The sequence below is a fragment of the Cibotium barometz genome, chromosome 41 (genome assembly GCF_041138505.1).
Source record: "Cibotium barometz isolate CiBa-2024 chromosome 41, ASM4113850v1, whole genome shotgun sequence".
Taxonomy (NCBI): domain Eukaryota; kingdom Viridiplantae; phylum Streptophyta; class Polypodiopsida; order Cyatheales; family Cibotiaceae; genus Cibotium; species Cibotium barometz.
In genome coordinates this window covers 33,120,796-33,144,429 of record NC_141086.1, presented here as the reverse complement: position 1 = coordinate 33,144,429, position 23,634 = coordinate 33,120,796, and the positions used below count along the sequence as shown (strand labels likewise).

Below are 23,634 nucleotides of genomic sequence, written 5' to 3'. Positions count from 1 at the left end.
GCGGATGCTTCTACAAATGCAGATTCTGCAAATGTTGTGCAAGATATAGAATGGGCGTTTAGCATGTATTGCCAGTATGACCCATCTGTACATGATGCATGTTTGGCAGTTTCTCTCGACTCTAATGTATGGTATTTTGACAGTGGTGCTACAAAGCACATTACCTCACATCGTAATATATTCACTTGTCTTGAGGCTGTCTCTAATGGGAATACTGTCACATGTGCCAATAATGCTTCTTACCCAATGAAGGACGTTGGTAAAATTATGCTTACTGTTGCAAATGGCAGCACTTTCACACTTTCAGATGCTTTGTATGTGCCAAGGATAAAGAAGAATCTATTGTCTGTCTCTGCGCTTGCTAGACTTGGATTTGTAGTCAAATTTGTGGATGACAGATGTACTGTTCATGATTTGACTTCTGGTGATACGATTATTGCATCTGGCACCTTGTTTCGTGGGCTGTATAGGCTCAATTCTTATGACAAGTGTGTGGAAGATTCAGCAAATGCAGTTTCTGATGAAAAGGCAGTTTCAGATGCAAAAATATGGCATGCTCGTTTTGGTCATCTGAACTTTGCTAGTTTGCTACGTTTGCAGAAATTTAATATGATTGCTTCATTGCCCCCTCTTGAGGCACCATTGAAACATGTTTGTGAAGGTTGTATTTTGAGCAAAATGCAGCGTTTGCGTTCCCAAAGGATGGTTTTGTGCGGACCACTCGCAAATTGCAACTTGTACATAGTGATGTATGTGGGCCTATGCAAACTCCGTCATTTGGTAAACACTTGTACTTCGTGACTTTCATTGATGATTACTCAAGGCATGCATGGATATATCCACTTAAGGCAAAGTCCGAAATGTTTTTGTGCTTCAAACTGTTTTTTCTTATAGTTGAAAATGTATCCAATTGTACTGTGAACACCCTCCGTTCTGATCGAAGGGGAGAGTACTTGTCTAAAGAGTTTGATGCATTTCTGGCTAGTCGTGGGATAAAACACCAATGTACAGTGCCGTACACCCCTCAGCAAAATGGTGTTGCTAAGAGGAAAAACAGGTCACTTATGAAGATGGCACGATGTATGGTCAAGAGTCAAGCTTTGCCACATGCGTTTTGGCTTGAGACTGTCATGTGCTGCATATGTACTCAATAGGTGTCCCACTAAGGCCTTGCAGTCTATTACTCCATACGAAGCTTGGCATGGCAGGAAGCCTTCTATTGGTCACTTGCGTGTCTTTGGTTGCTTGGCCTATGCTTTAGTGCCTGTGCAACAACGCAAAAAATTGGATGATAAGACTGTCAAATGCATTTTTGTTGGTTACAGTGCTGAGAGCAAAGGTTACAGATTGTATCATCCGCAATCAAAGCGTATCTTGATTAGTCGAGATGTTTTTGTGAAAGATGCTATGCAACCTTTGTTATCATGTACCAAAGAGACAGGTGTGAGCTCACGGGATGTATTTGATACATTGTTACCTCTGTTTACAGATGAGAATTCAAATGTAAGTCCTAATGAGGCAAATATTGAGCCTATGCAGATTTCAAATGACATCATAGATCAGCCTATTTCTGATGCAGATTTACAGGACATAATTTCTGAGGATAGGACTGAAAATGAGCAGACTAGAGGTATGCCTAAATAGCTGGTGCAAACCTTGCGTGATAGTAAGATTGATGCACCTATGACTAGTCGTACTCGTTCAGGTTTTCAACATGCCTCTTATACATCAGATTGTTATGCTTTGACTGTGTCTAGTATATGTGAAGAGGAAGAACCTCTTTCATTTGATGAGGCACAAAATTCAAAAAATTGATTGACTGCAATGCAAAGTGAATATGATGCTATAATGAAGAATAGTACATGGTCTTTGTGTGATTTGCCTATTGGTAAAAAGACCATTGGATGTAAGTGGGTTTTTAAGTTGAAACGAAAGCCAGATGACAGTGTTGATCGCTATAAGGCTAGACTAGTTACAAAAGGTTATGCTCAAGAAAAGGGCATTGATTTTGATGAGACCTTTGGTCCCACTTGTCGTATGACTACCATTCGTAACATTTGTGCATTGACAGCTCAAAAACATGAGTGCCAACTCTTGTTCACACCATCACTCCCAGGGAAGATTTGTTGCCATATATATAGGCAGTGAACACACTTAGGACCGCCGAGACACTTTTTCGCTCTTTAGGAGGTTTTTTCCCCCGGCTTGTATATACGCCCATCTTTTTAAGGCTAACTTATCTTTTGTACATTGACACAATCTAATACACTTTGTGTTGTGTGCGTTCTTGCTTCTTCGTCTCCAAGCTTGGTGTGCTTTCTTGCAACCCTAATTTTAACACTCTTACATGAACTTCAGAATGAAGATCGAGTGTCTGGAGAATAGCCTTGAGCATATGCTGTGATGTGTATTTGGATCAAAAATGTGGAAATGAAACCAATTCAACTTTAATCTTTAAGAATACACGCACTCAACCACAGTATAGGAACTTTCATGTTGCTGCAACATCCATCAGAATGCGGCACCAGCCAATTGTTGCCTTTAATGCTGCCCCTTCCCAAGAGACCATAGCTAGTGTCTGGAGAATAGCCTTGGGAATACACTGAGATGTATTTGGATAATGATCACATCATAGTCAAGTACATGAAAAATCTTTACTGTGGCGGTCTTGTCTGACGTTTATAAAGAGAGAAAGAAGCCTCTACCAGCTGCTCCAGTCACGTGATTGGGAGCTTTGCTTGCCAAATCAAAATCCCCGTAGAAAGCGGTAAAATCGAAAGTTGGAACCTAACGTTTCAGCAGACAATGAAGCATTTTGTTGACATTCTAATCATCATCCTCATTGTTGTCCTTTTGAGTTGGGCGGCCAATCTTCTGGGCCTGGTACATTTCTGCAACCTACATATGTGACAGTCATAACCGTAAGCATATGAGGGCTTATGACCATAATGTAAGGATAATGGCTACATACTCACTTGCTCTGCCGTAGTAGCTTGTTCAGGAGACTTGTCTGTCCTGAGCCGCAGGAGACGAGGAAAGCGAAGGGATATCCCCTGAACCCAAAAAAGGAGTCAAGTTAGAGCCACCTTCTTCTGCCCTTCACAAACCTCCACCTTTGAAAAGGGCCTTGAGAAGGGGAGATCTCATCCACTAATCCCTCATAGGCAGGGGATCTTCCTTGTCCAACCCCGGCCATCCAATGGATGGGAGATCTGTCTGTCAAGAGCCTAAGACATCACACAAGCCTGTTAGAACTAACCTTGGCTGGGTCTACTTTCCCTACGGCTGCACGATGAACAGGACTGATGCTCAGATCTGCCGCCTTCACCTCCCACACCTAAACAAGAGAAAGATTTCTGACATGTACTTGAAGCTCTGGATTAGGAAGGCACTGCTGCTTTTCCACAAGCTATGAAACTCACCTCCACAGGTTCAAACCATACATCAACTCCAAGGGTCTCCCCAAACCGGTAGTATTGCTGCATCAAATGAACCCCTGGAAAAGCTTAACAAATCGAGCTTATTTGAAGAAGCGGGACAAAATATGATCGCAAAGTTAGAACATGCATGAAGCACCTTTGGTATCGGGATGACATTGGCTCGCAAACTTGCAGAGCGTTCTTCCAGCACAGCTTCTGAAAAGCCAGTTCCTGAGAATTGCAATAATTACTAGGTTAAAAATTGAATCTTTGGTAACTTGTCTGTATTAACCATGTGCATATTAACCATGTGCATATATATGAACATGCATGTGTGCCCTCTAGCATAAACTGTACCGACCTATTTTGCACACACTTTGATACTCTTCTGTCTCCTCGTCATAGCAGGCTAAAAGAAACGCCCCATACACACCTGCAAAAAACCACCGAATGTAGGTGAGTGCAGCTCTTGTCAACCTCTCTGACCTAACTGAAATGGAGGTCTTTTAATACAATTTTTACCTACCAGTCCGCTTGCCTCTACCATGAAAGGCTCCAATGGGCACAAGATCAAATGAGTCTCCAACACTGCAGATCATTTTCATGGGCTTTTTATTAAGCTGTAATTTTTCTTACACCTAGTTACATGAAATGCTGTAGTCTACAGAAAAACCATGCAAACCTACAAAAACACTCCATTTGCCTGAATGCTGCTCCACCAAACCAAATCATTTTCATGGGCTTCTTATTAAGCTTTAAATTTTCTTACAGCTAGTTAAATGAAATGCATACAGAAAAATCTATGCAAACCTACAAAAACACTCCATTTGCCTTAACACTGCTCCACCAAACCATATCAAAATTTACATATGATGTTTTCCCATCTCAAATACCATCTTGAGTTTCCAAGTATCTCAAATACCATCTTAAGTTTCCAAGTTAACTCGTAATATACGCAACACATCAATCAACTTAAAATCAGAGCTTGGCTTGGTATTAACAACCAATGCATAGGTATCACACACTAGAAGTAGAGCGCTTTAGAGTCGCCTATGAGGCACTGTCATCATCCCCGTAGGATGTGGATGTCTGTCCAGATGGAATGGATCGGCTTCCACAGGTAGTGTGGTGGAACCATCAATGGCCTCTCTGTGTCTAGCCTGCCATATGTGCCAGGCGGTGATGCTCCTGAAGAGCTCCCGTCTCTGGCTCACTTCGATCTCCGGGGTCCCTTGGATGCCCAAGACCAAGGAAGCAGGGATGGCCAAGATCCGAAAGTGTGTAAGCTGCAAGGAGAGACCTGTGCCATCCTTATCATAGAGTAGGACCGCACCCACTTTATGCGATTGCACCCCATGTAATGAAGTGGAGATTGCTGGTCTATGTCTGAAGAGCCTGACAACCCTCCACCAAACCTGCTTGGCCTTTGGGCAATCCAAAGACAATGATGTTGAATCTCTGCTAGGGCACCACACCCACTATACTAGGATGGGCATCCTGTGATGGCCAACCACGTGCCGATTACGAGGCTGTGCACCAGCAGCCAAAGGAAAAATGTGCCAAAGCCGGTCAAATGTGACACCTGCACTCGTGGAAACACACTATCCTCGGTGGTGAGGCAAAGGCTCACCCTCGTCCCAAACCACAAAGCATGTTTGGAGAAAGAAGCCACCCACACAAAATCAGGAGGTGAAGCCATAGGTATGTGCCACTCGGGAGGCAGATCCCCCCTTGAGACCAATGAGCCCCTCATGTTGCAAACAAGAGGGATGAGTGCAGAAACAAATATAGGAATGCACTGTATCAGCAGCCAAGGGATGTTGAGTCCAGGCCCAAAGGAAGTGGCTTGAGGGGAGTGGATCAGGTGCACATACCTATGGATCCGCCTCCTGACTGGCACGTCAACAATATCTGGAGAGCTGTCAGGTAGCCTGACCTCCAGATATTGTTCGACTCACCATTCTCAAGCTCTTCCTCTGGAAATGCACAAGCGAAGATGGGCTTCCAGTTTCCCTCTTTTAGCACACTGGGACCTCATCAGGTGTATGTGCTACTATTCCAGAGCAACTTGCAGAGGGCCACATTTACCAGATCCCCAAGGAAGGAGAAGACAGACTCGAGATACGACAATGATGCCCCATCATCCTCAATGGTACAGCCTACAAAATCCTTGCAAAGGCAATCATTCTTCGCCTTCAGCCTCATCTCCCTGATCTCATGCACAGCACCCAGACATGCTTCCGGGATAGGTCCATTGAAACCGATCCCGTCAAGTGGGAATAGACTCCGTTGGACACCCACACGCGTAATAGCACAACTTAAATATCACAATATAAATGGACAACTCAATAACAACTGAAAACTAAAATGAAATGAAATGTTGATCAATGGACACCAACACTGGGGCCGGAACGGGCCGAACCCCCCCCCTCAATATATGATATATTATTGGGAGTATTTAAGTGATACAATGCTCCATGGGAGCAATGAACCAGATGATGTCCATGTACAACTGAGATGAATACAGTTACCAAACAAGAGACTTGAAGTAGACATTCGAAGGAGAGCGATCCACTTGAAGAAGTCTAATCTCTACGGTCCTGTGCCTTCACTGGAATCCGTAGAGAGCGCCCCACTGGTGTTCCAGGACCACGCACAAACAAGCGCTCCCGTACTAACGCCTTGCTCTCCCGATCTCGGTGACCACCTGTTCACACACACAAAACTCGTAAGAAGACAGAGCAAACTTCACGACTCACTGGCAGGCGTCCCCGCTCAGTAAGTGGCATGTCAAACAGGCAAACACAAGAATTCAAGTCACGCAAAAACAGTTCCAAGCATGCAAAACATGAATGCATGTGCAAACAGTATCATGGACATATCTCCCGTTCATGGAACAAGTACTAAACATTTCTATCGGGCACAATGATGGCACGACAGAAAACATAAATCCTGGTCTTCCTATGGAGTGACAGTCCCATAGGTAAGACACAGATCCAGACACGAGCCTCCCTATGGAGTGACAGTCCCATAGGCAAGACACGGCACAAATACTGGCCCTTCCATGGCGTGACAATCCCATGGATAAAACACAGTCCAGGTCATACACGGGTGGCACCAATCTGGCTCCCGTCCATACGATGCCATCCTGCTAGCACACGGGTGGCACCAGTCTGGCTCCCGTCCATGTTATGCAAAATACTGGCCCCTTCACATGAGACACCGGCCTGGCCTCAAGTGAATGAGACACAAATCTGGAGATGGACCAAATGGTTGGCCAATTGGTGACATCCCCCCGGGTTTCTAAAGAGTTGTCCTCAACTGAAAAGCCTCAAGATATGCTTGCAACAACTGTGGATAATCAACAAAATAATCCTGGTTTACCCACTTTGCATCAATGGGTAAATAATTCTTGAACTTCACAAGGTATCTCCTGGAAAGCTTTCCTGCAGGTAGCTCTCTCTCCTTGTGAAAGACAATCTGTTCTGGCGGGAGGATCTCCTCAAGCTCATTAATCTCTGGCGGATCTTCTGTGACAGGCTCATCAGGATCTGGCCCGACATACTTCCGCAAAAGACTCACATGAAATGCATTGTGAATCTTCCAATGACTAGGTAAAGCAAGCCTATATGACACTTCATTGATCTTTTGAATCACCTTGAAGGGTCAGGAGAAAGCTTAGGATATGATCCTTCTCGTCCTGGCCTCTTCGGAAGCCTAGCTTTCTCAAATTTCAACAAAACCCGATCACCTTCTTTGACTTGCATGTCCTTCTATGCTTGTCAACAGTCATTTTATGCTTATCTTGTGACCTTGCAATGGCTGTCCGTACCTGAGCAAAGGCTACATCCAAGTCACAAACATACTCATCAGCTGCAAAAATCTCATCCTTTGTACAAAGGATGGGTGGCAAAACCACTCTGCCATAAATAACCTCAAACGGGGCCTTTCCTGTGGAGGCATGGATCGTGTTGTTGTAGGCAAACTCAACAAGTGAAAGATACTTCTCCCATGCAGTCTTTTGATCTGCCACATAACACTTCAACAAATCCAACACGGCTGAATTTGCAGCTTCACTTTGGCCATCCGTTTGGGAATGATAAGCTGACGAAAACTCAAGTTTAGTGTCCATGTTATCAAATAAAGCCCTCCAGAAGAGACTCGTAGTCCTGGGATCTCTATCCCCAACAATGAATTTAGGCACACCATGATGCTTGAAGATATTAGCAAGAAAAAGCTTCACTATATGATCAACTATAATGGTTTTCTTGACGGGCAAGAAATGAGCTTGCTTGCTAAACCTATCCACAATGGTCCAAATAGCATCATTCCCATGCTGGGATCTAGGCAAGTCCATAATAAAATCCATAGTAATACTTTCCCATGGCTGCGAGGGAATAGGTAATGGCTGAAGTAAACCTGGAGACTTTTGCCGGTCAAATTTTACCATTTGGCAAGTAAGACATGCACGTACATATGCCTCAATGTCTTTACGCATGCTTGGCCAAAAGAAATATCTCTCAATCATGCGTGTAGTAGGCATGATACCTCTATGACCAGCATAAGGTGGAGCGTGACGTTCGTCCATAACCTTTGGATGCATATCCTTCACCACACATAGGCAGTTATCCTTCATAAGATAACCCTCTTTGATCACATAAGAGGCATGTGAGTGACCAACCATCAAATCAGTCCATATATGGCAAAAATCAGCATCTAAATGATACAAATCTCGCATAGCAGATAAGTCCCCATGAGAGGCCACTGAAACTGCAGCCACATAAGGCCTCCTGAATAATGCATCTGCCACCACATTTTTCTTTCCCGAAGTATGCACAATCTGAAAATGAAACATGGAAAGAAAGTTTGCCATTCTCATCTCCTTCTCTGAAAGCTTTGTTTGAGATAGAAAGTATCTCAAGCTTTGATGATCTATCTTGACTACAAATTCAGTCCCAAGAAGATAATGTTTCCATATCTTTAAGGCATGAATTACAACCAAGAGCTCTTTCTCATAGATATCCATATAAGCTCAGCATTGTGCAACCGACGGCTCTCATATGCAACTTCATGCCCTTCTTGATTTAAGACAATCCCTATACAGTCGCCACAAGCATCACATTCCACTATGAATGACCTTTGTAAGTCAGGAACAATCAATACGGATCCACATATGATAGCATGCTTGAGTTACAAGAAGGCATCATGTTCTTTTGGAGTCCATTTGAAAGTGGTTTTCTTCTTTGTGAGATCATGTAGAGGAGTGGCTATCATAGCAAAATTTCTTATGAAACGCTTATAATATGAACATAATCCCAAAAAACTACGTACTTGATGTACATTTTGCAACTCTGGCTAATTCCAAATGGTTTCTATCTTTGCAGGATCCATTGTTACTCCATCCTTGGATACAATGTGACCCAAATAATGTATCTCTGAAAGAAAGAACTCACTTTTCTTGGCATTAATGAAAAGTTTATGCTTCCGCAACTCTTCAAACACCGTGACCAAATGAGTTCTATGTTCCTGCTCATTCTTGGAGAAAACCAAGATGTCATCAAAGAATACACCTGTGAATTTGCGATGGGATCGGAATATCCTATCCATCATACGATTGAATGTGGCGGGAGCATTGGTGAGACCAAAAGGCATCACCAAAAATTCATATAATCCAAAAGCTGTCCTGAATGCAGTTTTGTGGACATCTTGTGACACCACTCGTATTTGGTGATAACCACTCTTCAAATCAAGACGGCTGAAACAAGCCGAGCCATCAAACTTATCCAAAATGTCATCAATACGCGGGATTGGGAATCTATTCTTGATGGTGAGCTTATTTAAAGCTCTATAATCCACACACATGCGGAATGACCCGTCTTTCTTTTGAACAAGAAGCACGGGAGAGCAATAAGGTGAGGAACTTGGCTGAACCAAGCCTTTCTCTAAAAGCTCATTTACTTGCTTCATGATCTCTTCTTGTTGTGCGGCACTCACACGGTATGCGGGTTTGTTAAGTGGAGAACTGCCTGGCACAAGATCTATGCGATGATCCTCGGGCCTTTGAGAAGGTAATTCACCTGGCAATGCATCAGTAAAACAATCGTTGAATACATGAAGAAAATTCAGTCTATCGTGAATCAAAGCATCCACATTTTGATGACTTGGGTCAATGCTATCACGAACAAAAACCAAGTACGCAGAAAGACTCTTTTTCATTGCTTTATTAATCTGGATGTGAGATACAAGTGGGATAGAATCCCCTTCCTTGCCGGCATCAATGATATGCATGCGGCCTCTATGCATAAAAGAAATCATGTTTGTCTTGTACTCGTTGCGGGGCTCAAGCCTATGATGCCATGGCTTGCCAAGCAATACATCACATCCATTAAGTGGTGCAACTAAGAAATGCTCATGATCAAGGTAACCCTGGATATGTATGCGCAACTTCCCTATTAGTGGAGTAACATGCACCTCTTTACCAACAAAGGCAGCTTCTGCTTCAATTTGAGATCCCATGTTCTCAACCTCAATACCCAAGGCAACTGCCATCTGAATAGAGATGAAATTATCAGTTGCACAATCACCAAACATAGATAAGGCGGACTGATCCTTGATTTGACCCCATGCTTTGCATACCATCCGCTCTTTTGCATCATGTTTTGTGTTTCCCTGCACATCGGGAACTGCATGCACATTAGCCTTGATTTGCTTGTCCTCATGCCTTGGTTTGCGGTCAAGGCATTATCTAAACATGTGCTCTTTGCTGCCACAAGAAAAACATTTCCCCTCCTTGGCATATTGCTCCCTTTGCTCGGGGGTCAAGCCAAATTTGTTCTTCTTTGGCCCATGATCTTTAGATGAGGTATTTTCAGCTTTACCTCCCTTCTGGATCTCCCGGAAGCTCTTTTTAGGTGGCTGTCCACCTTTTTGTAGATTTGGGACAGCCTTATCTTTGCCCTTTGAACCCCCTTGATCTTGCTTAATTTTGAGCACCAATTGCTCCGTAGCAAGAGCAGAGGCTATAAGCTGTTGCGAAGTGTGTTTCAGGTGCCCGAACGATAAGCTGGTTGCAATCCGGAGCGAAACTTCCTCTTTCTTTCATCCTCAGTGATTTGCATAAAAGGAGTTACCTCAAGCAAAACTTTCCAAAACTTATTGACATACTGTTGCACACTTTCATTATCTCTTTGCTCAAATCTATCCCACTTTTGGGTGAGAGTTTGCTCCGCATTAGGTGGCAAGAACTGGGCATAAAATCTGTCCTTAAACTCTTTCCAAGTGCAAATGGGATCTTTGGTGGACTTTTCAGTGATCCACGAATGAGCGGCCGTCCCCTTCAAGAACATGCTAGCATGGCATACTTTAGACTTCTTAGTGAAGTCCTCATCACTAAAAGCAATGTCAAACTGTGCCACAAATGCTAACACCTTGGAAGCATCATGCTCTCCATGAAAAACATCAAATCTAACGGACTTGTCACCTGCTTTAAATTCCTTGAGCTTTCTGGCATGAGGCTCATGGTCCTCTCTTTTTCTTTCCCCCTTATCCAACGAGACAGTCCTATCTGCTTGGGCTCCATGGACCATCATGGAAGTTTCATGAAGCACGGTGACATGTGCTCCACGAACCTGAAAATCTGATGCATGTGCCCTTCCTGCATAAGGCAATGTCTCTCCATGAGACAACTCAATAGGCAAAGCTCTTCTATTTGCAGACCTGTCACCCCCTCCATGGGATACATGCCTTGAATACATGTGACCATCATGCCCTCCATGAGCACTAGCATACATATACCTGTCACTCTTTGTGCCTTGTGGAAAAGATGCATGACGAGAGGTGACTGTCACCTCTTCCCTTTGCATAAATGACCTCAACCTTTGAGATGCGAGATCTCCATGCTTCAAGCGAGGTGGATTTCTGAATTTCAGCTCTCCATCTTCCCCCTCTTTGATGTCACCTTTGCGGAGGAGGTAGGAAAGTGCCAACTCTCTTGGCTTCTTGCCCACTTCTCGTGCCATGGACTCAAAAGTCATGTCCACCATTGCATCGGCTTTCCTTGCTTCAATGACACTTTGCACATGGGGATCTTCATACAAAAATTTCAGCTCTTGCTCTTGTGCTTGCAAAAGCTTTCTCATATGCTCCAATTCAGCCCTCATTGCGTTAGACTCTTCTTGCATAACTGTCTTTCCACGAGACGGTTGTCCCCTCGCATCACTATCATTCACCCTCTCAAGGGGCTTGTGCCTTCCCTGTAAAGCATTAGAACCACGCGAGACACTTGATGGGCCTCTCGAATTAGGCACTCCCAAAGGATTGCCTTAGCTGTCCATTGTATTAAGCGTGCTAGAAGCGGGGTGTCCAATACACAGGTTCGTTTCCCCACTAAGAAGAGGGAAATAACTTGGTCTGATACCAATGAAACCGATCCCGTCAAGCGGGAATAGACTCCGTTGGACACCCACACGCGTAATAGCACAACTTAAATATCACAATATAAATGGACAACTCAATAACAACTGAAAATTGAAATGAAATGAAATGTTGATCAATGGACACCAGCACTGGGGCCAGAACGGGCCGACCCCCCCCCCTCAATATATGATATATTATTGGGAGTATTTAAGTGATACAATGCTCCATGGGTTCAATGAACCAAATGATGTCCATGTACAACTGAGATGAATACAATTACCAAACAAGAGACTTGAAGTAGACAATCGAAGGAGAGCGATCCACTTGAAGAAGTCTAATCTCTACGGTCTTGTGCCTTCACTGGAATCCGCAGAGAGCGCCCCATTGGTATTCCAGGACCACGCACAAACAGGCGCTCCCGTACTAACGCCTGGCTCTCCCGATCTCGGCACCCATGGACCGTGGTTCTCCAGAAGCTTGGACTACCCGGCACCGAACGGGTGTTAGCAACAGAGAGTATCCGTATGAAAGGAGAAGTCTCTATTACTGCTGTTGCTGCCAGCCCGCAAGTGAGAGAGTGCCTGTAGTAGCTCGCTAGTGGGAGAACAAGTATCAGAAGCGCTCGAGTGCAGCGGCATGGGAGCTAGAGAAGGACACCTGGGCACAGCCGCCTGTGGGCAAAAGAAGGAGGGCCTATGCACAGCCGTCTGCAAACAAGAGAGGGTGGCACCTGGGCGCAGCCGTCTGCAAACGAGAGGGTGGCACCTGGGCGCAGCCGCCTGCAAGGTAGAGAAGGTGGCACCTGGACGCAGCCGCCTGCTGGCAAGAGAGGTGAGACCTGTGCGCAGCCGCCTGCAAGGTAGAGAAGGTGGCGCCTGGGCACAGCCGCCTGCTGGCAAGAAAAAGGTCGCCTGGGAGCAAGAGCAAGAACAATTGCCTGTGGGTAAGCGATGGAGAGGTCGCATGTGCGCAGCCGTCTGTGGATAGCCAGATGAAGAGGTCGCCTCCACCGCCGCCTATATGCAAGAGGAGGATCACCCTGAGCGATGGAAGGGACACTCGTCGAACAGCTGGCCAGCCCACCTTATTTGCATGGAGGCGGCCAGTTCCAAAGTTTCCAAGGGGAGTGGGTAGGTGGCCATGCACCCACCCCCACACACCTGATTAAGGGAGGGCTTTCCTCCCCACCATGGCCCATGTGTGGGTGCCCACCCTACCAAGGGCATCATGAGATATTGGGGAGGCTGCCCACTCATTAATGAGTGTGAACCTACAACCTTATAAAAACAAAGGTTAGAAATAATGCCATAAAATAAACAAATGAAATACACTTACCACCTGTTCATACGCAACAAAACTCGTCAGAAGACAGAGCAAACTTCACGACTCACTGGCAGGCGTCCCCGCTCAGTAAGTGGCACGTCAAACAGGCAAACACAAGAATTCAAGTCACGCGAAAACACTTCCAAGCATGCAAAACATGAATGCATGTGCAAACAGTATCATGGACATATCTCCCGTTCATGAAACAAGTACTAAGCATTTCTGTCAAGCACAATGATGGCACGACAGAAAACATAAATCCCGGTCTTCCTATAGAGTGACAGTCCTATAGGTAAGACACAGATCTAGACACGAGCCTCCCTATGGAGTGACAGTCCCATAGACAAGACACGGCACAAATACTTCCATGGCGTGACAATCCCATGGATAGAACACAGTCCAGGTCATACACGGGTGGCACCTGTCTGGCTCCCGTCTATACGACACCATCCTGCTAACACACGTGTGGCACCAATCTGGCTCCTGTCCATGTTATGCAAAATACTGGCCCCTTCACATGAGACACCGGCCTGGCCTCAAGTGAAGGAGACACAAATCTGGAGATGGACCAAATGGTCGGCCAATTGGTGACATCCATCCTGGCTAACATCTTCACCTTCATAAGGCAACCACCTTGGCACATATGAGTAGGAGGATATGGCGGTTCTCGACTGTGTTGACCAGTATTTCTTGGAGAGCACAATGCTGCGGATGGGCTTCTTGGCCTCCTCGCCTTTCGAATCAAGAAGGCCTACGAGTGTGTTGACCGGTATTTCTTGGAGAGCACAATGCTGTAGATGGGCTTCTTGGCCTCCTCGTCTTTAGGCTGCGCATTAGGTGGATCTTCTCGAACCCAGACCGGCAAAGTGAGGACCTCTTTTGAGGATAAATTTGTGGCCAGCGTCTTCCGAGCCTGGGGAGGCACTCCGCTCAGTCCTCTTGCAGTGTCTTCACCCGTGAAGAAGGCACACCCCATCCCTGTCACGGCGATGAGGACCTGTTGAAGCGCAGAAGCTCTCTCACCCTATCACCCACCTTGGTCCAAAGGGGTGCGTGGGCATAATAGTGATTCTCCACTCTCTACACCTCTATGGCTTTTAGAGTGGTGTGAGCAACCTCCGTCTGAGTGCCCACCCATGTGCTGTCGGGCATCTGCTCCTCATGGCACTAGAGTGTGGCTAAGCTATGACGCAAGCTTCTCTTGCTTGGGAAAGGCCAGCTCTGAAACTGCTGCTCCAAGACAGAAAGAGGACTCCTCCCAGCGGGAAAGGTAAGGGGAGGAGGTACCTGCGGAGGGGGAGTCCAGGAGAAGCTGCGGGGGAGGAGAGGGCAAAAAACGTGCGTGACACACTCCTTGGACATCATCGGTTGGATTGGCCTAAAAAATCTTATACCTTACCTGCTGTAAGATATGGTAGCCGTCAAGCTTGGGGATGACAACCTAGAGAGGGAGATCCTTTAAGGAGCTGATGAGTACTCTTAACGGTCAAGAGCTGCGGCGAGGGCTAAAGAACCTAGTCCAGGAAGCGCCCAATCACCGCGAGGAGTGCTTGAGGAGCTGGTTGGATTACTTCTCCATGAGGAGCAGACAAGGAAGAAGAGATCCAAGGGTGATGCATGTAGAGGAGAGACCAAGCTTTCTTCTCTACAAAGGCAAAGTGGACTCATCACAAGGTGACACCAAGAAGAAGAAAGGAAAGTGTCATTACATCCACAAGCCAAGGCACTACATTGAAGAGTGTCGAAAGAGGCTTGCAAAGCTAAGAGCTGATGAAGTTTCTGCAAACTCTGCTAACTTTACCTCCGACAACAAGACGCAGCAACCAAAAGAAAAAGCAAACCTAGTCAAAGATGACTGGGCTTTCTAGCCACATTTCACTATGAGGGGGAATGTTAAATATTAAATAGTGATTAATGTGGAAAAAAAACAAGTGCTAGGTGGTGGTGTAAACCAGCATTGTATTTAGTGCTTTAAATAAAACAGTTCCAATGTGTGTGAACAACCGCTAGTGTGTATGAGTTCTTTTGTGTGGGAACAGCCTCTTAGAAGGATATTATGTAAAGTAGTGATGGACACCTATTAGGGACACTTGGCATCATATTTGGCATATGGCATATGTGGTGGTAGCATATGCTTCACCTTTGTAAAGGGGGTCTCTCCTATAAAAAGGACCTATCTCTATAATGAAATTATGCTTTCCACTACTCTTCTATTTCCCTTAATCCCTTTGCTATTGTGTTGATAACCTTGCTGGTCAGCCTCTCTCTCTCTCTCTCTCTCTCTCTCTCTCTCTCTCTCTCTCTCCTCCCCATTAGCTGTGAGCTTCCACTCTCACCCTAAGGCACCATACCAACCAACAAGACCTTGAGGAGGTTTTCTCAATGCTGCACATGGAGGTGTGGAGAAGAAAGACCTCATGGCTAAGGATTAGTTAACAGAATAAATCATCACTATTCAGAATGCTTCTACCTAGTCGTCTTCAGGACCTGTCTTTTTTTGTAGCCCACTGGTTTTTTATATCGGTCATCTGTTGTAAAGGCCTAGCCCTTCAGTAAAATTTTGTACATTTAAAAAATAACATAAGTAACATCTATTTTCTTATTTTACTTTTTTAAAATTTCACTGTTAGAAATTAGGGCCAATGATCAAATCCATGAAAATTAACAGATAAACAAGCAGAGGCTATACATAGCTTCTGAGAACAAAAGCATGGTGGGTGCATGATCCCCAATGCGGAGGATTTGAACTTCCCTCTGATACCAACTGAGACAAGCACCTATATCTGTACAGCTTGGCCTAACTCTGCAATGCTTATCCAGACCAAAGACCTTGTTTCATGCAAACAATGAGGTGTACATGAACATGTATCATAGGAAGTCCACCTGTCCATGTAGTCTTTTTTTAGCTTGAGCCAATTATTGGATCGCTTTGCTGGTTCATAAGTAGCCTCCTTGTCAAGTGTCTTTATTATCAGACCCTCACAACTGTGAAATGCAATGATTTGTGAAAGATAAGAGAGTAGTCAAAGTTAGGCCAAGAGATGCAGATAGTGTACCAAACATCAACATATTCAAAATGCATTGTTATGAATAACCTTAACAATGACAATTCAAGCTCACCTGTGATTCACAGCATCTCGCAAGAAGGTTTGAATCTGCTCTAAATCATTTGACGTAATAGCTTTCGCAAAGCTGAACTCTTTTGGGGTCTCCACAAAAGATTGATACAAATTCTGCACCAAAACTCTAAAAGATGAAAAGATGCATGATTCCAAGTTCTTAATCCTCTCTCTCTCTCTCTCTCTCTCTCTCATGGCTTAGAAGATTCAGCTGAGTAACAAGGGGTCTGAGCCACAGGCCAAGCATGCTTTCAGCAAGACCATTCCACACTAGACCATATTTTCACACTCAGATCTACCCATTGAGGAAGCCAAGCATAGGAGACAGAAGCTATGCTGTTGCTTCATGCATTAGGCCTTCCACACAATCCCACAAGCTCAACTGATATACGGGTGGAGGACATGGTAGTCACACTCTAGGAGCAGGCACCTAGAGCAAGGGCTCTCAAAGCCAGTATCTAGCACGATTAGGGTGAAACAAGGCTTCTCCCCACACTCTTTGCACTCTATATAGATGAGCTTGCAGATTTTATTTACAGATTGGGTGGTGAAGCACACAGTGGTCTCTGTCCTCTTTTATGTAGATAATGTAGCTCTAAGCGTAGGTGCAGGTTCATGCATAAAGAAATGTCACCATAGTTGTTAGCATCCTGGCGAATAATCCCACTTTCTCCAACCATGCTATAAGTGCTCCTTCACTTCAGGGACCCATGGCAACAAGGCCAGCTACAGACAGCTAGACTCTCGGATTGTCTCACCAAGGACCATGATGTTTACCACCACATGGAAGAGATTTAAAAGACTTTCTCCTTCATCTCTGGTTCAAGCACCTCGGATCTCGAGGCTCCAATCCTTCAAGGAGCAAGAGTGGAGATTTCACCGTAGTATAGCTTCTTTGCAACATCTTCAAGAGTAGTTCCTAGCTAGCATGTTGGCTCCCAAATGGAGATGTCAACATTTTGGATTATTCCCTGATTATCTTTGTAATAATTTGTAAAAGTTATTGTTGGTGTTGGACTCACACACTCACACACACACAAACCTACACATTAGGGTTAGGTGCAGGATGGAGAAGCTCACACAGAAATGAGAGAGAAATGAAATGAAATGATATATTAACGTCTCTAAGAGGCCATAGTGGCCTATGAGACCAAAAATACATCTGAAGTTGGTGTCTCATCAAAGAGAACAACTAAATGAGACTAAAAAGTACAATAAACTGATTGTCCTACAGTTATAAGAACAGAACTGTAAGATCGAGATGATACTGAGTAGAAAATACTGAAAAATGTATATCAAGTAGATCCATGTATGCTGATCAGTTGAAGTGTTGCCCTCTCCTTAGATCAAGTATCTCCGCCATGGGGTTGTCTAGAATGGAGAGGTCGTAGAAGCAAGGTAGGCGCCTCCGATGCCAAGCAATAATGGCTCTGATCAAGCGATGGTGAGGATGCCGGTTGTTTTTTGGCGCTTACATCAGGCTTACTTCTGCCCATATCTGCATTTTACTTTTGCATATATCAGTACCTACATCAGAGCATACATCAATGTTTATACATCAACTTACATCTGCGTTTTGGTTCAGCAGACATCAACGCTTTGCTTCAGCAATCATCTGCGTTTTGCTACAGCATATATCAGCCCACATCAGCGCTTACATCAGGCTTACGTCGGGGCTAATATCAGCGTTTATCTCAGCCTTACATCTGCGCTTACATCAAGCTTACGTCAGGGCTTATATCAGCGTTTATCTCAACCTTACATCAACGCATAAATCAGGGCTCACATCCGTGCTTACCTTCAACATATCTTGTGCGCTTTGGCACAGCCCTTGGGACAGCAGTCCTCTCTGCTACTTCAGGTACGCAACACCCATGTCACCAGAGCTTGCACCACTCGGGACGGCACCGCTCTCTGCTTCAGGTACGCAGCACCTGTGTCATCAGAGACTTCACCACCATCGTCATCGACATTACCTTTTTCCGTTGCCACTATCACCTCGGCGTGCTTTGCCTCACATCAACACGAGCCTTCGTCATCGACCATGCTTCAGCTCCAACGTCTTCTCTGCCTCAACACTGTTCTTCTTTCTGCTCAGAGTCACCTCTCATATGAGGGCTCTTGTACATATCTGCACTCACCTTTTATATATATTCACTCGCATATTTCATGCTGTGTGGTTTTGCTCTGATCTCTCGTATATCTAGTCCTTCCGTCCTTTTGCCCTCACACTCTCCCCCCCCCCTCTCATCCCCAACCCTCTACCTCGTCTCCTTTCGGAGCCCGCTCTCCCCCCTCCCTCTACCTCTCCTCCACATTCCGACCGCGCCAGACCCGGAGCAGAGACAGCCAACGAGTTCATTCTGCCCGCGAGTTTATTCCGCCACTTAAGTCATCAGTTCTCGGAGCCAGTAGAGATGGCCGTCGCTGCCTCCCCGATGAGGCCTCTCCCGTTAGAGTCGCTAGGTGGCCCCCCAAGCTCCTGGGATAGCCAATGGATTATAGTTTCTTCCGATGTCTCCCTGTCAAAGGAATTGATATTTTCGAGGAGACGATGACTCCCATTCGAATTTGTGTGGTGTTTCATCACTCCAAGCAATCTACGCCAAAGTGGCGCGATGATCTTGTCCTTCCTCTTGAGTGCCGATTGGGACTCGGAGTCGGTGTCTGCTGCCATCCAAGGCAAGCAGTTGAGCTTTCTCATCATCTACATGATTTGCACATCACTAACGTGCTTATCCATCTTTAGCCCTTGGCTCGGATGGAGATGGGAGACTCATACCACAAAGAATAGGACGAGGAGGTGGTGCCCTCCATCTTGGAGGTGTTGCTCTTTGTGTTCCTTATTATCTCAATAGTCATAACTCACCCCGGGAAGCGCGAGAGTGGGGTGTGCAACGCTTGACCATGAGCACAATTAAACATTTCGACATTTAATCACAACCATTAATCCACAAACCTGAAAATAAAAGTTACACATATAGCACCACATTGAGGCCGGAATGGCCCGAGCTCTCCCCCCTTGGAGTATTTTATTACCCAAGGAGGAAAATAACATTACAAGCTTTGAGGGCCTTAACTCTCCCCATGGAAGATGCTGGATTATCCATATACAACCATAAACCTTTCCTTCATCCAATATGGCTATCCGGCATGTCCTTCCATAGGCGCACAAACATGCACAACAGCCCACACAGCTCTTCCATACACGGATAAACTTGTATGACAGCCCATATGGCTCTTCCACAAGCACATAAACCTGTAAATCAACCCATGTGTCTCATTCATGAGCTCATAAACCTGTAAACCAGCCCATGTCGCTCATTCATGAGCTCATAAACCTTTTGACCATCTTATGTGGCTCATCCATGAGCGCATAAACCTATATCACATAAAACTAAAAACTTCAGCAAGCTTTAGGACTGTTTTGCTGAAAAACAGCCATCCTGGGTGTGCAAAATGGTGTAGAGTAGTATCCGCCAGATCTGAGAGGCCAGATAGTCTAGAAGCAAGTACCTAACACCTGATTGGGACACCCAGTTTGAACATGGGCTGGTCAAGCATAAGCAAGCAGGAAAGGAGAGGTTATTACTTCTTCTCAAAGGGTTCCCAGCTGAATGGAGAGATCTGCTGGTCAAATGTGCTGTGCACATTCTCCTGTACCAGCCCCTGCAGATGCCTTTGCAGTCCAGAGCCTTGCAATTGCCTTGCACCCAACATTTCCATTGCAATGCATCACACCTCCCCATCAAACACTGTAAAGGTGGGTTGAATGTGATATCTTGCTTCTCAATTGGCTTGTCATTAATGCTATCTGAGATACAAAAAGTTATTACCGAAATCTATTTGTAATAGGTTTATCCACCTGAATGGCAGACTAGGATAACATGCAAAAACAGTTTGAACTCTGAATGAGCCTAAGTACTCAAACACAGAACAGGTTGACCATTGAAAAGTATCCACTAGCAGATAGAGAAAGTGACCTCTCTGCGAGCTCTGAGTGGCTCTTGTAGAAGCTCCCGTCCATTCAAGTAGAGGAGATCAAAGGCATACACACAGACCTGCACCTTTATGTTGCTTAGAGTAACCCCTTTACGAGCCCGCGTGCTTAGAATCTAAGAAAATCCAAACCAGGCATTATGAGAGGTTAGGGAGCTTTTTGCCAACAAATATGATTCCAAGAAGACTGAAACAGCCAGCCATGCTAAGAGTATATTTAAGTGTTATCTACCTGGAAAGGCAGGATATGGTCTGCTTCCCTGTCATATGCCACTATCTCACAGTCCATAACAAAGGATTTCACATCTGCCTTCTTGTACCTGCAGCATGAGGACGTCAGTTTACATTAGAAGCAAAAGAAGGACCATATGATGAGACACTAAAACTCATGTTTGTTACCTGTCCATTGCCCCTGCCACATCAGGAAACTTCCCAGTTGTACACTCTGCATTTCGACTGTAGATCTCAACTGAACCATCCTCCGTATAATGAATCTGAAATGAAGTTCCAATTTACCAAGAAGTATGGAAAAGCCAAAAACATAGCAAAACTAAGGACAGCTCCAAGAAAATCAGCTGAGTACCTGTGCACGCTCCCCATCGTACTTATACTCGCATGTGAATTCTATGTCTTGGAACTTGTCCAGAATTTCTGAAAAGCTTTTTGTAGCCTTTGCAAGCATGGGTCCTACTGGCACACCTGTTGTGAAATGACAGACAGTCCTCAAATTCTGAATACCATCTCTTAATAAAGCAGGTACAATCTGGTCAAAATCAGGAAGTACAGAGTATGTTTGCTTCATTGTCTGTGCTGCCTGCCAAACCATGCAGAAAATTAGTTAAGTTTCACTTGATACACTGAACTCCCGCTTACACCTACTTGATCTCCCCATTAATCTCTGCTGAATCCCAACCTCATTAGTCTTGCCCCTAATCAACACCTAAACCCACCTCTAAACCTTGCCAACTAAAACTTTAACTATCTAGTAATCCCAGACCTTAACCACTTACTAAACTTCTAACCCCCACTTAGGTTAAGCAAACATCTACAAGATCGACAAACACACCTGCTCAAGGCGCACAGGAAGTTGAGCAGCTGGTACAGGTGGTTGTTCTGTTAGGACTGCTGCATGCGCCAGTGCCACTAAAACAGTCTGCTCTGCAAGCCCAATACGCAGATTGCCCTGGTGGTATAGAAACAGCAATTAAGCTTCCCAAGCATATTATAGGCTTTCAAAAGTAAACACCATATATCCCACCATGTATCTTGTTTTGTGGACTTAAGTTAAGCCTTCATCATTCTAATAATTCCTACATAGACTAAGGTGGATTAGCTTGGGTTTGAAATAACCTGTGCTAGGCGGACAATATATTGGGGCTCACAATCCATAGCGGCAATAAGCAGCGATTTGATTCTATTTCGCCTGTTTTCTTGAGAATTTTTCCCTGTTTCCTATTGTCGCACATCAGCAATATTAGAATTCATTTGTGACCACATACTACTGAAAGCTCAAAAGGTTAAGATAAATTCTGTGCACAGAAGCTGTGCTAAGGTTTGCAAGTAGGCACTTGCTTTGGCAATCTCCTTGAAAGTATTGAGAACTTTCACACAAGTCAAGGCCAAAGGCTTCCTCATCAACCTCTGTGTGCTGCGGCAAGCTTTTGCAACAAGTCCCAAGTCTCCAAGAGCCTACAAAGCCAACATAAACAATGAAAAGCAGAAGGTATGAATGATCTGCATAAAGATACTTCATGCATTTGACAGCATACCTTCAGTTGGCTTTTGACCTGAGCCTCACTCTTTCCAAAGGTTTCTGCAATGGTTTTGATAACAGCTGCATCGCCAATCCCCAGTTCTACTCCATGATGTGCCGGGGCAACTTTATTGACTGCAAGATAGACTACAGGAAGCAAGTCTTCTGGGGTTGTCGATATGACTGTACGGAAAACATTGGTAAGGATATCTGTCATAGCAATCCTCCCAGATTCACAGGATATCACTGCAATGGTCTCCAACATGGAGAAGGGTGATTCAGGAAAAGAGCAATCGTATAAAACCCGCTACCTACCTACTTCACATCTATCAATGTTCCGGTTTTCTCGAGCATGTGTTGTTGATAAACCCTGGTCAAGAGATATCAGAACATGCACTTGATACTGGGACAAAAGATTAATCCACAGAAGCACAAAGGCTTCAAGTAAAGGAACAGCTATATAGTAGAAAGCATCTTTCGCTCCCGAGTCCTGATTCTTAAGGTCATGGATATAATTCCCAGAAACATCAAAATGTGTGGTAATCGCGAAAACTGGGGAAATTCTCGGAGATATAAATCGCATTAAGGTGCAAGTATTCGAACCTTCTACGTGCGTGTCGAGAGGCCAGGGCATTATATTCAGCCAAGCTCTACAAAATGTGTATCGAAGCTATAGCTGATGACCTAATTTTTGCAGCATTTTGAGAGAATTTGAGAGATGCTAGCAAAAAAGCACCAAACAAAAGCAGAACTTACTGTCAAATCCATGGGCGAGGAGCGCAAAAGGGACATGTTCGCCACTCTTCCAGAAAACAGCAGAGCTAGGGCTGAATTCGAGCTGCTTTTTGTTCAGATGAGAAACGTAGTCAGCGATGGAGGGCACTTCAGAAACCTTTACAGGAGCAGAGCTCTCCTCAGAAACCCTAGCAGCAGGAGAGCTCTCATCTGCCATGGCCTCCTCTTGACCCTTCTCCTTCTCCTTCTCGGTCCCTTTCTCTGACTTCTCTTTCTCGGCAGCTACATGGGGGGCGGGGGGGCGGCCTGCAGCCCCATTGGACTTCTTCGACCGGGCTGCCTGCATGAGGAAGTCATGGACGCTTCTGGGAGCAGACATGGCGATAGGGTGGGCACAGCTTGCTTGCAGAAGCGAGGTCTGGGTGTGGCGATGCAGGCAATCACGATGGCGGGGTAGAAGATGATGAGGAAGGCTGTTGGAGAAGACAACTCTTCTGAAGTTCAACATAATAGAAACCAGGTGTTTCGCGGTATGGAAGGGCGGGAGACCCTGGCCCGTGTGTGTACGCACGTGTGTATGTATATATATGCATGTGTGCATGAAATTATCCAACTCGGACTATGTTTTTGCTCTTTTTTAGTGCCAAAATTAGTGCCATGTTAATTGTCACACCCCCGCCCTTGTTGATCAGCTTCCTCATCAAGCATCGCCTCCAAAATTTGCAGCACCTTGATCAGCTTCCTCATCAGGAATCGCCTTCAAAATTTGCATCTGCAAGGCAACTGCTGTTTGAGCTAAATGTTATACTTCATAAGGCTCAAGGTGCCTCATGCACCTTCATCTGTAGACATGTGTTGTTGTAAACTTCCC

At 45.0% G+C, this 23,634-nt stretch overlaps 1 protein-coding gene across 1 annotated transcript; it reads right to left on the bottom strand.

The window, feature by feature from the left end:
- Nucleotides 1-2,424: 2,424 nt before the first annotated feature.
- On the bottom strand, nt 2,425-23,326 carry LIG1 (DNA ligase 1). Its single transcript, XM_086780220.1, has 18 exons — nt 22,785-23,326; nt 22,045-22,274; nt 21,848-21,964; nt 21,626-21,727; nt 21,342-21,458; nt 20,859-21,089; nt 20,675-20,769; nt 20,508-20,595; nt 20,260-20,391; nt 16,278-16,390; nt 16,041-16,142; nt 3,946-4,007; nt 3,781-3,852; nt 3,577-3,650; nt 3,423-3,479; nt 3,260-3,337; nt 2,976-3,053; nt 2,425-2,898 (listed from the first exon to the last, which is right to left on the bottom strand). Exons 1-18 carry the CDS (start codon nt 23,269-23,271, stop codon nt 2,827-2,829), a joined length of 2,307 nt encoding a protein of 768 aa, XP_086636346.1. The 5' UTR covers nt 23,272-23,326; the 3' UTR covers nt 2,425-2,826.
- Nucleotides 23,327-23,634: the final 308 nt, after the last annotated feature.

Excerpts from the sequence above, each read along its gene's own strand:
- LIG1 (XM_086780220.1), bottom strand. The coding sequence starts at position 23,271 with ATGTTGAACTTCAGAAGAGTTGTCTTCTCCAACAGCCTTCCTCATCAT. Across the intron at positions 20,392-20,507 it reads ACCATATCCTGCCTTTCCAG|ATTCTAAGCACGCGGGCTCG; the intron begins GTAGATAACACT and ends GGATTTTCTTAG. Across the intron at positions 16,391-20,259 it reads CACTCAGAGCTCGCAGAGAG|AATTTGTATCAATCTTTTGT; the intron begins GTCACTTTCTCT and ends GTTTTGGTGCAG.